This window comes from Myodes glareolus, chromosome 6 (assembly GCF_982192425.1).
Source record: "Myodes glareolus chromosome 6, mMyoGla1.1, whole genome shotgun sequence".
NCBI lineage: Eukaryota > Metazoa > Chordata > Mammalia > Rodentia > Cricetidae > Myodes > Myodes glareolus.
Window position 1 is genome coordinate 112,323,399 of NC_142031.1, and position 16,249 is coordinate 112,339,647.

Below are 16,249 nucleotides of genomic sequence, written 5' to 3' on the forward strand. Positions count from 1 at the left end.
CAGCTCCAACAGGTCAGAGGACCGAGGACTTTTCAGATCATTCAGGCTATTAATAGTCACCTGGTCTGCTTCATGGATGGCGTACATTGCACGGCGCTTATGAGGTGCCACATAACCCGGCCTGCAGTCTGCTCAGGGCAGCTGCCTACCACCCCCCACCCCTGCTTGCTATGACAGTTTTAAAATGTTCCCTCTTGGTTTCTGATCATGTTGCTGGGCACTAGAAACAGTATGAGGCTGCTCCTCGGCCCATGGCCCTCAGAAGCACCTCTGTAGGACACTCTTCACATAAGCTTGTTTTGCTTTGATTCTCATTAATGTGGGTGAAGATGGCATGTGTCTTGTATTCTTACATTTATAACTTAGTCCTTCAAATGCATTTTGAAGTGCTTCTGAAACGTAACAGTAATTGACTTTAATAGTGTTACTTCTTGCTTGCTTTTTGGAGTAGTTTGTCTTTATTTGGAAATATTCCCAAGGAGTTGATATTGTCTTTTGGTAATTCTGAAATTCAGGACAGACATTGAATCTGTTGGTATTTGAGGCCTGGCAGGTTTATCGTTTGGATTTTCGTTTGGATTTTATGAATGAAATTTTTTCATTATTTAGTTAGCAATTATTTATTGAATGGGCACACTGATAGGCAAGAAAAAGTAGATCAAATTCCTGATCTTATAGAACAGAATTTATGTTTCAGTAGGTGAGATAGAAATGAAGTGGATACCTGAATGTTTGGTGATATTAGTAAAGCAGAGGAGGGAAGTGTACAGTGAGACTAAGGAAGTGACAGAGTTGGAAACAAAGACAGAGAAAGACACACGTACAAAGAGACACACAGAGAGAAACGGGGGCAGGGGGAGAACCAGGGACAGGAACAGTAGGTGCAAAGGCCCTAAAGCGTGTACACATTTATATTCAAGAACTTACAATTAGCAGCTTACATGTAGTGCCATTTGCTCAAATGGTGCTTTTCATTAACTTTAACATATACAATGGCTTAAAAGTATTCTATAGTTCCAAGTATATAATCAGAGGCTAACCCTGCTCAAGTATTGACTTGAGCAAGAAAGATAGGTACTGCTGACTGCCAGCACCTGAGTAATGAGCTTCCAACTTTCTGTGTCCTTTTCCTACTGTATCATCATTGTTCCCACAGTAATGAGTTCTATGATGACGTTTCCATATATGTGTAAAGTATGCTCATCCTAGCCACCCTTTCTATTGCTTTTTTGAATCTCTTCTCCCCTCTCTTTCCCTCATCTATTGCCCCAAAGCCCATCCCCCTTACTTTCAAGTGCTTTGTTTCTCCCAAATCCCACATGTGAAAGGAAGCAAGCAGTTCCTGCCTGACTTTCTGAGACACTCACTTTGCCGTGACAGTGATCTACAGTCCATCTGCTTATTTCCTTAATGTTGTTCTTTGTGCTTGAATAAAGCTCCATTTTCTATACACATCACACTGCTTTAGCCTTTTCTATTGATGCTGCAGCACCTAGACTGAGTCCATAATTGTGAATAGTGCTGTGGTAAACATGGGTCTTCAGGTGTCTTTATCATAAGCTGACTCGCATTCCTTCTGATATATACCCAGAAGTGATAGAACTGGACTATATCATACTTCTGTTTTTAGTATTTGGAAAAGTTGAGGTTTTCTTTTTTTTCTTAATAACCCAGGTCCTTGTTCATGATAAGTGTATTACCACTAAGATATACAGTTCTAACTCAGGGTGTATTTTAAAACAGATAGGGGATATATGATGATTAGGTCATTTAGGAGGCTGAGGAGATAGTTTGTAAAGTGCTCCCCATGCAAGCATGAGTACCTGAGCATGCCCCCTAGAACCTATGGAAAACCTTGGAATGGTGGTACATGCTTGTAATCCCAGTGCTTGGTAGGTAGAGACAGGTGGATCCCTGGGATTTGGCCATCCAGCTCAGCCTAATTTGCAAGCTGTGGGTTAGTAAGAAACCCTTTCTCAAAACCCAAGGTAGATGCCACCTAAAGAACAACAGTTGAGGTTCGCCTTTGCCCTACATGCATGTACGTGCACAAGTTATTGAATACATGTACTTGAGTTACAGGCTCATCTTAACAGTTCTTTAATAGCCTAATGACCATATGTGACAGTTCCATGGAGAAATATTTTCCAAAATGTACCTGAGCCATTAGCAATCCAACATGTTCAGTTGCATGCCTAAAATATATTCAAGTTAGATATTCCTATATTTCTCACATTATATATTATTATTTTTTAACATTTGTAAGAGTCAGACGATCTGGCTCCTTTCTGGGTCTTGTGAATATGTGCTGTCTGTCATGGTAGATAGCCTTTCTGTCTCCATTTCCTTATATGAACAATGTGGCTAATCATATTCTACTTACAGTGTAATGGAAATTGATGTTTCTGTATGAATAGTATTTTGCAAGCTGTAAAACATCAAACAGATGTTGGTATTTATCTGTATTGGCTTCAAATGCATAATTTTATTTAATCTTTTTGCAGCATGATTTTTTTCCTTCACTTTAAATCTGTCTTCATTTAATTCTACTTTCATCAAGCAAAAATCCTTTCAATTTGGAATTTGAAACTAGTTAAAAGACTTTGAGTGTGTTTTGATTAAAATTGATTATGTGTTCTTACAGAGTATCTTGAATGAATTTTCTAGCAAGGTTCATAATTGCAAATACTTGCTAAACTTAACCAAGCTTCATGAATTGATTCAATTAAAACTTGCTTAGGGATTTGGAAATATGAGTGTTGGGCCACAGCGCAGAGTCACTTAGGGCTTTTGTTTTGTTTTAGGCAATCTTACCTTTTACTTTCTAACCACCATTGTGATATGGGAAAAAAAAATATCCCTTATGTAAGAGTGGCTGTCATGTGTTTGACTTAGTACTTCGTTTACTTATTTAGTCTATTTGGAATCAAAATTTATACTGTTCATTGGTTTCTCTTTGTTGTAATTATTAGTAATAGAAATATCCTTGATAGCTTGTTTTAATTTGTTGTCTGCTAATGAAATACATAGTTTGTTCAAGTTTCCTTGAAAAACAGTACCTTGTGAATTTTCTGACACATTTGATCATGATTTGTACTTGATCGAGTGTATAACTTAAAGTAACACTTGAGAGTCATGAGTCTCTTAACTTGCTTTTCTGATTTTTAAGAGTCTTTAATAAAGGTATAGTTAGCTCTGCTAACATAATGTAATTGGGAGTATAGTGGGAAAGAAAAAAGCTGTAGACGATTCTAACTTACTTATAAAAGCCAGGGGCAGTAACCATGACTTCCACAGGGATTTGGGTGGCCTGGCTCTATAACTGCTCTACACAACAGCCATTGTACACATGGGAATAAGCAGTGTCTAGGATTCCTGTCTTTGTTTCTTCTGCCCTGTAGATAATCCCTTATGGGTTGGCTTTCCATTTACTAAGAAAGGCATCAAGGAAGAGACTCCCTAGAGCTTAGCTGAGAGGTAAAGTGCCATGACTTGAGTAAGAGGACTTGCTGAGAGCTGTAGAGCATCTTGTTGATGTGTCCCACTGTCCCTCCACTAGAATTTAAAGCTTTCTGAAATAGCTGGGCAGTGACTAGCTTTGCTTCAGGAAAATTAAAATATTTGTGTATTTCAGAATTAACCATTCTGAGAAACCTTCTATAATTCATACAGTGTTGTCATTCACACTTACATGTCATCTCTTCCAGTTGCTAGAGCCTGTGTGTCACCAGCTCTTTGAGTTCTACCGCAGTGGGGAGGAGCAGCTACTGCGGTTCACCCTGCAGTTCCTCCCAGAGCTGATCTGGTGCTACCTCGCCGTGTCAGCCAGCAGAAATGTGCACAGCAGTGGCTGCATCGAGGCCCTTCTTCTAGGGGTTTACAACCTGGTTTGTATTGGTGATTGGTGAATTAACAAAATGCTTTTTGAAAAACTGATTTTCATTTTAGTAAAACCATTAAAAAAAAAAAGACTAGTGGGGTATGGTGATGCATGCCTTTCGTTCTAATTCTTGGGAAACAGATCTACCTGAGTTCGAGATCAGTCTAGTCTATAGAGTGAGTTTCAGTACAGAAAAAAAAGAGAGAAAGAAAGAAAAAGAAAAGACAAAAGAACCTAATAGTATTGGTGCACCCATATAAATATCTAAATAAACTTGTATGGGTTGAATGAAGGCTGAAACTCAGAACATTGCGTTCTCTTACAGAGAGATAGTATAGCAACAGCAACAGCAACAGTACCACCACTGGGGTTTTATTTCATTTTGTTTTGAGGCATCATCTCACAGTATATCCCTGACTGACCTGGAACTTGCTACGTAGAACAGACTGACCTTAAACTCACAGAGATCTACCTGTCTCTGATTTTCAAGTCAGAGATGGGATTAAAGGCCTGCGTTGTCATGCCTAGCTAAGTTTCTTATTTATGGCGTGTTTAAGTTTATCTGTAAGTGGTTTGTTTTTTTACCTTCACAAAAAAGTGAGTAGCAAGACCTGAGACTCGCTGGTCACACTCTGTAAGTCTCTACTGTCTCCTGAGCACATGTATTCTGTTTACACGTTTGTAACTGTTTCCTAGTTTGAGCATTCATTATGAGATGACATGCTGGGTTCTTTACTGTTTGTGTTCTTTAAGAAGGGTGAGGTCCTTCTGGAGGTACACCTCATGTTTAATTAGCTTAGAGAATAGAACTTGCTGGTAAAGAACAATCACTATGCTATCCATGCCACAGCCATTCTGAAAACAACAGAGCTTTAATTTATTTGGGTTTTGTCTATGCTGAACTACAAGGCTCTGCTCTGTTTTTGTTTTTAAACTGCAGCAGTGAACATGTAGTTGCTGATGCTAGTGGTTACTTAATACGTGGATCACCAATGTTAAAGATTTAACTGTCTCTAAAATACCTTTTATTCTGGTGTTTTAAAAATTGTCTTAGAGGGAAGAAAGGGAAGGGGGAAATGTAATTAATATTATAATCTCAAATTAATATTATAATCTCAAAAAAATAAACCTGAAAAAATAAGTCCTAATAACTTAATTTTATTTTTAAGATGTTATGTGTTAAAGGTGACTATTTTAAGATATTTTCTTTTACTTTTGTAGGAAATAGTTGACAAACAGGGACATAGTAAAGTACTGAGTTTTACAATTCCATCTTTATCCAAACCATCTGTATATCATGAAGTAAGTAGCTTTTTATCAAAGTATATTTATTGGGTCCTACTCTGACAGTCCCATAAGATAGGGTTACCTGTGCATAAAGGTGAATTGTTAGTAATTCAGAAGGTATTAATTAGCACCACACAGGATGTATACTGTCCCAAAAATAACAGTCAAAATTACTAAGTGGTGAACTAAGATCGGATCATGAGAGTCTTACTGAAAATACTATTTTATCTTCGTGTGACGTGAAAGACTCATCTTAGTTTGTGTGCATGTGGAGGTGGGTAGACAGTTGTGTGTGCTCCTGTTTTTAATTTTATTTTTAATAAATGAAAATGTCAAAGTGTTTTTAATTTTTATTAAATCTTGGGGTGGAAATGTGATGGCAGTCTGAATATTCCTAAACTATATAGTGCCCCTAGTAGGCACTCTCCATGCTTTGGGTATTCTGAATGTCACATTTAACAGAACAGCATCTTTTCTTTAGCCTTCCAGCATTGGGTCTATGGCCCTGACTGAGAGTGCGCTGTCCCAGCATGGCTTGTCAAAAGTCGTGTACAGTGGGCCCCATCCTCAGAGGGAGATGCTGACAGCACAGAACAGGTAAGAGCCAGCTATTCTGCCACACTTACTTGTATAAATTAAATACATTTATAGTGTTTAATGAGTTATATGTAACTATTATGTGGATATTGAATCATTTTATAAAAGAACCACACATATCTAGATTTGTCCTTGTACTTTGCTCCAGATTATCTGGAACACTAAAGTTTTTATGGTGTATAATTGTTACTTGCAAAGATTTCTTTTTCCTTTGAGTTTTCTTTACTATGCTAGTGATATGTAAGTCTGGTTCTGTTGCATAATATCTGTTAACATTCTTTTGGCTTGTCTTCAGGTTCGAAGTGTTGACATTCCTTTTGTTGTGTTACAATGCTGCCTTAACCTACATGCCCAGTGTTTCTCTTCAATCACTGTGTCAGATTTGTTCAAGGTAATTTAAATTCCTATTTTTCTAATACTAGAGTATATGAATGTAAGACTTCTTAGGTTTGTTGCAAGCCTAAGTTATTTTTGTTTTGTGTAATTGTTTGTTTAAAACATTATATAATTCAATACACAGTTCAGTCCATTCAACACATAGAAGGTGGCTTAGCTACCAAAAAATCACAATGATGAATATCCAACTGAGTAATGTTTGGATGGAATATTAAATCAGAGGGGTTATATTACTTACATTACATTTAAAATGATGGCATGGTCATAACCTTTTAATTTATGGAATGTCATTGGGTAATCCTTTTCATCTTATTTTTTGTTGTTGTTTGTTGTGTTCTAGTTTGGTTCAAAAAATAAGAAACATGGCATTATCTTTCTCTTCCTTTAAAAAATAGAGCTAATTTTTTGTTGAATAAATTATAAAATTTGGGGTATATTATACAAACATTAAAAATCTTAATTTAAGAGCTTTTTAAGCATTTGAACATTAAATAGCATATGTTGTATGGTATGTTACAGCTCTTATATTTGCTAAATATGATTTGAATGATAATAATACTTCACTTTATTGGGAGCATTATGAAATAATTTTTATTTTCCTTTGTGATATTCCACAATTTTCTAGTTTTCTATGATTAACATTTTAAAACAATAAACAAAACAGAAAAGACTGAGTTTTTTTTTAACCTTTTAAAGGTCAAGTAAATAAGACAAATTATATAGTTAAGGAAGTTAGATGGAGATTCATATTTGAGTAATGTGTTTAGTTAAAAAAAAAAAAAAAAACCCTAGCCAGAAGGATATACCTTTTCTCATCGCCCTGACAAAATACTGACAAAAGCAACGAAGCAGAGAAGAGTTTATTTCGGCTCACACTCACAATACACTCCCTCCTGACTGAAGGCCTGGTGTTTTGGCTCACACACACACTCAGAATATACTCCTCGCACTCTCAGAATACACTCCCTCATGACCAAAGGCCTGGCATTGAGAGAATTGCTGTGGGCTGGCTGCCAAATGAGGAAGCATAGAGAGGTGAAGGCTGCTTCTTGTGTACTGACTCCTTTTCACTGCGGAGCCCTGCCCATGGGAGAGTACTGCCCACGTTGGGGGCTGGTGTTCCCTCCCAGAGTTAAATCTCTCTGAAAGCACCCTCACAGAAGCACCCAGAACACCGTTTCCTGGGTGACTTTAAATCCTCAAGCACAGTGTAAAGTCAGGAGCTCTCTGACCTTACACTGCTTCCACCTTGGGCAAAGGAGTCAGTTCATTACTTCTTAATTTAGTAACAGATGTCAGAAGAATAAAAGAGGATGCTGGGAATCGAATTCCTCTGAAGGGAGGGTCAAGCTTCCCAGAGTCCCTTTGCTCCCTACCCCCAACTTTGGGCACTTAGTGTGAGAAGTGAGAGAGAGAGCAGAGATAGGATGGACCACACTCACTGGAGTCTAGAGATCCACCTGCCTTCGCCTTCCACTTGCTGGGATTAAAGGTGTGCGTCACTATGTCTAGCAGGAGCACTAAAATTTTTTTATCTGTCTGAAATATATTATGGATATTTCATGAAAGTAGAATCTGGATTGTAGTAATTTTTCTGATCCTGCAGTTTGCACCAATAGCTTAATTAGGAATTAAAGATTATTCTAAAGATATTAGTGATAATATCCATGTAATGTTCCCACAATTTTTGATAATTGAATTAATCAAAGTTAGTAAACCAACGAGAGTGTGATTCGCCAGCTTTATATATCACCTACCCTTGTCTTTACAAGCTTTTCCCAGTCTAACATAGTCAGGGAAATGTTATAGGAAAATGTTCTGTTTGGGAGATTATCTAGATACTAGATTTGTTAATTTTATTATTGGCTCATAAATATTAGAAAATCATAGTAAAAATATGTTTATTTTGGTCTTTCCAGAATCTGTGTCTGTGGATATCCTCGACAACATGTAAGAAAATACAAAGGTGTAAGTAACAGAATACCAATTTCATCCGGATTCATGGTGCAGATGCTAACAGGAGTCTATTTTGCCTTGTAAGTGTGTCTCATATACAAAGCATACTGTTGGTTCTTTGGCATATTATAACTTGCCAGTCTGTTTCTATAGCAGTGTAATCTCATTAAGTAAAAAAAAAATCATCTTTTTTCTCTTCTTTTATTTTGAGACAAAGTTTTTCTGTGTAACAGTCCTGGCTGTCCTGGAAACTCGATTTGTAGACCAGGTTGGCCTTCGAACTCATAGAAATCTGACTACCTCTGCCTTCTGAGTGCTGGGGATAAAGGTATGTGTCACCACCACCTGGCCAATCATCATATTTTTAGAAAGAATAGGAATCAAGTTCTTAATAGTTTATCATTTAAAACACTTATTTTAAAGTTGTGCAGAATTTCAAACAGACTAAAACACTTCATTTTTTAAAAACAGGGTCAGAATGCAATGGTTAAAATGTGAATATGCTCAGTTCTTCTGTATATGACTTTTTTTGCTATGATTTTCAAATTGGATTTTTAGACTCCCAATGAATTTTTTTTCTGTTTCTTGAACTTTTAGCTCTTCAAAAGCACTTTAGAGAATCTTCAATCAGAAATAACTATCATTGGTGCTTAGCCTTAGGTAGTAACGTAGGCACCAGTTACTAGACTGAGTTCTGTCTCGTACTTTGTGATTCTCTGTTACACAGATGATAAGGCACTTTGCTTTGTATTCGCTTGATACTTTAATTTACTGTGGTAAATTAAATAAGCTTCTTGACTCAGGGAAGACTTTATGACTTAGAGGCCAAATCTGGCTTGCACCTTGTAAAGTTTTACTGAGGCATATCTGTGTTCATGTGTTTGCACACTGACCTTTACAATGGCAGAGTTGGGTTGTTTTGATAGAGAAAGCATTCCACAATTTAGAACATTGAATTTGGGTGCTTTCATTGTTGTTTTTGTTGTTAGAGACAGCATGGACTTGAACTCCTGATGCTGCTATTTCCTCCTCCCAAGTCCTGGGGATTATAGATGTCCATACCTAGCTCTGAAATACTTGTTTACTGGCCCTTAAAAGAGATTTTCTAAACTTTATGCTAGATCATTAGGATTGCCCCCACAGGGCCTGGATACTCTGTTTTTCTTCTCATTTTATTTTGAGTGTCTTCTGTTGATCTGTCTCCATGTTTAACTTTTCCATAACTTAGTAGACTTGATCTGTAGTCTACTCCAAGGCCATTGAAGGTTTTTTATTTTTTACTGTGTTTTGCTTCTACTCTTTTTGTTCTACTCTTCCTTATGAAGCATATCTCTTCTGAAATCTCAACTTATTTGTGAATGTTGCCAATCTTTTCCACAAGAGTATTTAAAATAATGATCATAGCAATTTAAGTTACCCAAGTTACCCTGATAGCCTCAACATTTGGGTCACCTCTGGATTTAGTTCATTTATTTATTTATTTTGCTTGTTTGTTTATTTACTTAGTGGTGATGGGGATTGAACCTATTGTCTCATATAAGTACTCTACAGCTTACCTGATTCTCTGGCCATGAATTTAAATTAATTAATTACCTCATTTATTGATAGGGTTCTTTTCTCTTGCTTATAATATGCCTTGTAATTTTTGCTTGTTCATGATTTCAATTAGTAGTAGGTCAGTAGAAACTGATGGAAATATGATTTATGCCTGAAAATAGGAATGATTCTTCTTGGAGGATACTAATGAAATTTTGTAGGTAGTGCTATGAAGTGGTTAGAGTCAGAACCCAGGGCCTTGGCAGCCTTAACAAAAAACAGTGAAAAGCAGAAAAAGGAGTTCTACTCAATGTAGCCAATAGGGAGAGAAGCAAATTATAGAAGACAGAGGAATACATAATTGCCATCCACCCCTGTGGATCCATCGTCTGCTCCAGTCTCGCTTGCAAGATGTGGTGACAAGTTATCAGACTGTTGACTCATATTCCTGGGAGATTCGCTCTCTCTCCAGCAGGTACTATAGCCCCAGTCTTTTTCTTATCCCAGCATGAGACTCTTGGGGAAACTCCAGTTCCTTGGGGTCTCCAGTTTCAATGGGCTGATAGTCAAAGGAAAGGGCACAAGTGTCTCTCTTTGCTCCTGCCAGGATGGTTTCTGCAGGTATTGTGTTACTGCTGCCACACTTACATCCATACTACAAATCCCCCTACTCTTACCTAGTATTTCAGTGGGAGCTGGATTGCTGAAGAGTTTCCCTCCTTCAGCTCTCTCTGTATGCCTGCACTTCAAAGAGGGTTTCACCCTCTGTTTTCTAGCCCCCCTTCAGCAATAGATTGTTATTCCTTTTTCTCAGTGTATACTAGCCAGGCAGTGATGGGGCTGGAATGTCAACCAGTGTTCTAGGAAGACTCCCTGTTCCTGAATGATGTGTATGCAGGGGTGTGTCAGAGTGGTCCTCAGTGCTCTTGCTTCCCCTTCAGAAGTAGAAAACCCTTAGTTATCTCAGCATGGAAGGGGGATTGTATTCCTTTTCTCCCTCTCAGAGCCACAGTTCCTCACCAGTTATGCCCTGGGGGTATTTATAGGGTAATAGGATTGGCTATTCTATCCTCAAAAGCTGTAGAACTTTTGTTCATATGAAAAACGTGTCTGGCCCAGTAGTGGTGGTGGCGGCGGCGGCGGTGGTGCACACCTTGAATCCCAGCACTTGGGAGGCAGAGGCAGGCGGATCTCTATGAGTTTGAGGCCAGCCTGGTCTACAGATTGAGTTCCAGATCAGCCATGTATTAAAAAATGAAAAAAGAAAAGGAAAAGGGAAAAATGTCTGGCAGGGTTCTTGTGCTTTTTCCATGGCAGTGACCACTTAGTTTCTTCAAGCCACCTTTTCTGGTCTCCAGTCCTGCTTCTTGTGTTTCCTGTGCATACCTACAGGAGGTTTGTGGGAAGCCTGTGTGGTGATGTACACTGTCCGTGTATATGCTCCAGAATTTTTATATGTGTTGTATCTCCATTCCCAGCTTTGTAGTGTTCTTGAACTCGTTAGAAAACTTAGTTGAATTCTCCCTAGTTGATGCCTTGTGACCCTCCCTCTTTCGGGTTCGGGCTAGTTGGTTGCCCAGTGCCCTTAGCTCTCTTTGATGGATTTGTTAGAATTACGATTTTAAAGGCCTTGCCTATCAGGCCTCACTTGTGCTTTTGTTGTAACTCAGATGACCAAACCAGTATGTCTCTGTTGACTTTTATCACTTGATTGATTTGTAGGAAGAATTTGCTATATTGTTGAAAGTTACACATATATAATACACACATGCTGATTTTCTTTACTTCTCTCTTATGTTCACAACATGTATTATGTTCTCTTCTAAATGGCCATCAGAATGCAAAGGAATAGCTACTTAGGAAAGTGCGTAGGGTTGGGTTCTCACTAAAACCATGGAAACTACAGAGTAATTTGGCCATAAATTGTTCGGAACATTATTCTAAAGTCTATAATTTATTATGTTCTGAGTTACTTTGACAGGGTAAGATGCTTTGAAATTGCCTTAGCTCTTTGATTTCTGTTCTATAAATAGTCATGTTCCTTAGAGAAAAAAATGTACATGTATAAAATATTCTTTTGTTATTAATAGCTTTCCGATAATAGGAACTCAATGACTTTAAGTACATTCTTAAGGAGAATAGGATGGGGAAGTGGTGTGCTGATGTGGTCTGTTGCTTTCTTTAGTAGAGATAAATAGTACCTAATTATGCTTTTTTTCTGTTATATAGGATAAATTAAAAATAATACTCTTTTTGTTTAACTCCCATGATTTTATAGATACAATGGAGAATGGGATCTAGCTCAGAGAGCATTGGATGATATTATATACAGAGCCCAGCTAGAATTATATCCAGAGCCACTGCTGGTAGGTTCTTTGCTTAATTATGCAAATTCTTACCTTACAATTTTTCAGAACTATGCATTGAGAAGTGATACATAGCATATTAAAATGTCATTATTACTCAGTGCTTCATGCTTTGTTGTACTGGGAAATGTTACATTTAAATTACTTGCATAAATTTGGAGATTTAGTTAGACTGGTTTAAGATATTTCACTGATAGCATTCTCTTCTGCTTATAAGAATTTCAACATCTAGATTCATTTGTCAATTAGCATTTGATATTGAGAAAGAAGCCTAATTTATTATTTAACAATCACAAACTTCATTCCATTTATACTGTTTTAAAATACAAGTATCCCTCTGATCCTCCCACTCCTTATTGGTGGGTATGTTGATCACCATGTAATACCTTGAAGAAAGTATTCTTTTTTATAAATCTATTAACACTTAGTCTTATATTTTATCTAAAAGTAAATACTACATCTATTTATTGATCTTAGACTTTATTTTTCCTTTTAGGTTGCTAATGCAATAAAGGCTTCATTGCCTCATGGTGCCATGAAATCTAGTAAGGAAGGTACAAGATGTATTCAAGTTGAAATCACACCAACATCCTCTAGAATATCAAGAAATGCAGTTACCAGCATGTCAATAAGAGGTCACAGGTGGAAAAGGCATGGTAAGAACTCTTCACATTTGAGTATTAGCGGCTCTTTCACAATTCTCTCTGCAGTTGTGGTACTAGAACTTGTAACTTTAGGAAACAGCACCATTGTAGCCTGGGAAAGGAAGTGCTAGCTCATCACCTTTGACTTTTATCCAGGGCAATAGACAATGAGGGGAGTGGACGTTCTTATGTTAAATATATGAATGAAGAATTATGTAAAATTGTACTAGCTGCAGCAGTGTAGGAGAATAGGAAAATGCATTTTAGCTACTCATATACTTTAAGTTTCTATTCTTGAGTAGTTGTGCATATTCCTTAATGAATGTTCTTACGCCTCAGTCAGGCATTTACCATGCGAGTTTTTTCACATTGGAGTAAAATGACCAGTGATCTTACGTTCTGTCTGGACTCCCGGGTAAAGAATGCCATACTGTCAATACAACACCAGGTGTTTCTATTTTACAAATTTATTTTCATTCAGGACATTTCAGTATTCCTTTTTATCATTTCATTTTACTATTGTAAAATGTTGCTGGAAGTTAATTTCATTCACCATGCCACCTCCATGCTTTCCCACTTCCGTCTCTTCTCTTAATCTACTCCTTGTTTAACTCCTTCTTCCTTTCATGACTTCTCTCCTATCTGGCAGTCATGGTAGCAAGAACCAGAGGATCACTGTCACCCTCCTCACCTTTGCAATGGGAGGCAGGAAACTGTGTCCTTACCTCGAGAGAGCATGGGGGATGTGTGGTAAGGGGGGGACTCTACTCTGTCTTCCTCCTCCTCTGCACTGATGAAAATGGCGGCTCAGCTTGGTAGACTATAACTCATATCAGTGTTCCTTGGAGAGAGGATGGATAAAAGAGGAAGAAGACATTTAAAAAGAATAGATCATAATGCAGAAAGCTAATCCTGACTGAGCAGGCTTGCCATTTCCCCCTCAGACATGCTAAGAGAGAATATGTCAGAAAAGAACAAGAGTGAAGTTACACGATTTAACCAATGATCACTTTTGGTCCTACTCCCTTTTAAAGTAATGGCAGCAGTCCTAAAGGTCCAACAGGGAGGCATAAAAGAGGTGGTGGTGTTTGCTATTAGGCAAATAGGCATACAAAATTCATTTAAACTTGTGAACCCCAAGTGTACTTCAGCAAAGCTATATTGTTAAATGAGAATACAATACATTACAGAAAGTAATCTAATGGATATGTGATACACTAAAGATTAGTAATTCTGTCCAGCTTCGTTGTATGAAAGTAGGTGCAGATAGAACAAACTGGATTGTATTGGCCTCTGTGGACATAATCACTATCGAACTACTGCTTCCAAAAAATGCAAGAATGAATTCTAATTTCTACTTTCCCTTCTTACTGTTTAGATGGACATATTGGGAAGGGGGAATCATACAGTTCAAACATGAGAGAAATATTGATGCTCCCTAGTTTGTGTGCGCGCTCGTGTGTGTGTGTGTGTGTGTGTGTGTGTGTGTGTGTGTTCACACACGTGCATATATGTGTGAACATGACCAGATATGGATTTAAAAGAAAGAGATACATATCCTGCAATAAGATGGAAGTTAATTTTTAGAAACATTTTCTAGGAAAAAAATGCCAAAACAAGATCAAAGACTTCTTGCGTATATTGTTTCTGATATGCTCTTATGGATCTGGGTTCAATTTTGACTGCTCCTTGAAGGGTTTGTGCTCTGTCTCAGGCTACGACCTTATTAAAGTAGCCTTTTTATTGCCTGTTTTTATGTTAGCCTTCACGTCACTTGAGCACCTCTTGTTTATGATAGCACAAATGTCATAGATGAGGAAATAGAAGAGAATGAACTATAGAAAGAGAAGAAGACACAGCCATGAGCAGACACTGAATATGGATTAGCTTTATTTGTCACTTTACACAGTGTGAGTTTCAGTTACCTACTGGCCTACAGTGAAATAACACTTGTTTAGTCTGATGTGTTTCTGCAGGGGGGCAGCAGTGTCCTTTCTAAGGGTAGTTAGTCTTGGTTCTCCTTAGTGAGTTTCTGTCATTATAACAAAAAGTTCTAAACGCCTCCTCCAGGCCCCGTGCTGAAAGTCTGCACTACCTCTCACACCTTCATGCTAGCCTAGCATCCAGCCCTGAACCACATAGGAACCACACCCTCCTGGCAAAGCACTGTTCATGGAGTTACCACATTCTGCTCTGTTCAGCCCTTTCCTGTGATTTCTGCCTGGACATACTCTTGTTCTGGCTCTCTAACCAGCACTGGATTCTCATGGAAAGGATGGTTATCATTGTATACTTCTAAATATGTAGACAATTTTCAAATTGAAAATAGATTTAAAATTTTCTTTATATGATTATATTATTATATTTAGGTAAAAATTGCAACAATGTATAAGTAAAACATTTCTTTAGAAATAGTACAAAGGGGACATAATATGGACCTGAAGACTCCAGGGTGGCCTCCAGTGGCCTTCCTATATGCCCATGTTTCTGAAGCATGGTACTGTGGAGTCACTGCAGGATATGACTGTGAAGACATTGAGAGTTCCTGTGTTTGATGGAACCCTAGATATGCCTTCTATTCAGCTCCTCTCCCCATTCTTACCACAGCCATCCTCAGACACACAACTGTAACCCCACACAAGTGGCAATGGAGCCTGGGGAAGAAGGCAAGAAAAACAAAATCAATTTTAAGGAGTATTCTCTTTTTTCTTCTTGAGTCCTCTGTTTTTCCACTTGTGAGAAAGACTATGGCACTTATTTTCTGTTGAACTTTGTCTTAATTGCTTTTTTGTTTTGCTGTGAAGAAACACTATGATTAAGGTAATGTTGACAGAAGTTTCTGTCCTGCCCAATCTCACAGCCGTTCAGTCTCAACAAAACACACAGAGGCTTATATTAATTATAAACTGGTTGACCTATTAGCTCAGGCTTATTATTAACTAGCTTTTACAACTTAAATTAACCCATAATTCTTATCCATGTTTAGCCACATGGCTTGGTACCTTACTCAGTGAGGCATTCTCATCTTGCTTCCTCTGCATCTGACTGGTGACTGCAGACAGAGCCTTTTTTCTCCCCAGAATTTTAGTCTGGTTGTCCCGCCTATATTTCCTGCCTAGCTTCTGACCTATCAGTGTTTTATTAAACTAATACAAGTGACAAATCTTTATAAGGTACAAGTGCATTATCCCACAGCACTTCCCCTTTTTTTCTTTTCAAAACAAGAACTCTGAATCTAGTCTCTTTTGTTTAGCTTTTTTCCTGACCATTATCCATACCAATTTATAACCAACACTCTAAACAAAGACAAACATTGCATCATGTAGGCAGGCATGATGCAGGAACAGTAGCTGAGAGCTCACATCTGCTTCACTAGCAGCGGGGAGGAAGATAGAAAGAAAGAACTCTAACTGGGAATGGTGCAGGGTTTTTAAAACTTCAAAGCCTTCCTCTAGTGACTCATCTCCTCCAACAAGGCCACACCTCCTAATCCCAAACTGTTCGCCAACTAGGGACCAAGCATTCAAATATATGAACCTATTGGGGCCATTCTTATTCAGAACACAACAGTTGCTGTGGCAAAATAC

The 16,249-nt window shown here is 37.9% G+C and overlaps 1 protein-coding gene across 3 annotated transcripts in view; it reads left to right on the forward strand.

The window, feature by feature from the left end:
• Positions 1-16,249, forward strand: part of Hycc1 (hyccin PI4KA lipid kinase complex subunit 1) — a 72,022-nt gene that overhangs the window by 40,367 nt on the left and 15,406 nt on the right. For all 3 annotated transcript variants that reach the window (XM_085691170.2, XM_085691169.2, XM_085691168.2), the window contains 7 exons: positions 3,708-3,887; positions 5,102-5,182; positions 5,649-5,764; positions 6,060-6,155; positions 8,080-8,196; positions 11,931-12,018; positions 12,515-12,674. In XM_085691170.2, coding sequence (XP_085547296.1) covers positions 3,708-3,887; positions 5,102-5,182; positions 5,649-5,764; positions 6,060-6,155; positions 8,080-8,196; positions 11,931-12,018; positions 12,515-12,674 — 838 coding nt within the window. The remainder of the gene's footprint in view (positions 1-3,707; positions 3,888-5,101; positions 5,183-5,648; positions 5,765-6,059; positions 6,156-8,079; positions 8,197-11,930; positions 12,019-12,514; positions 12,675-16,249) is intronic.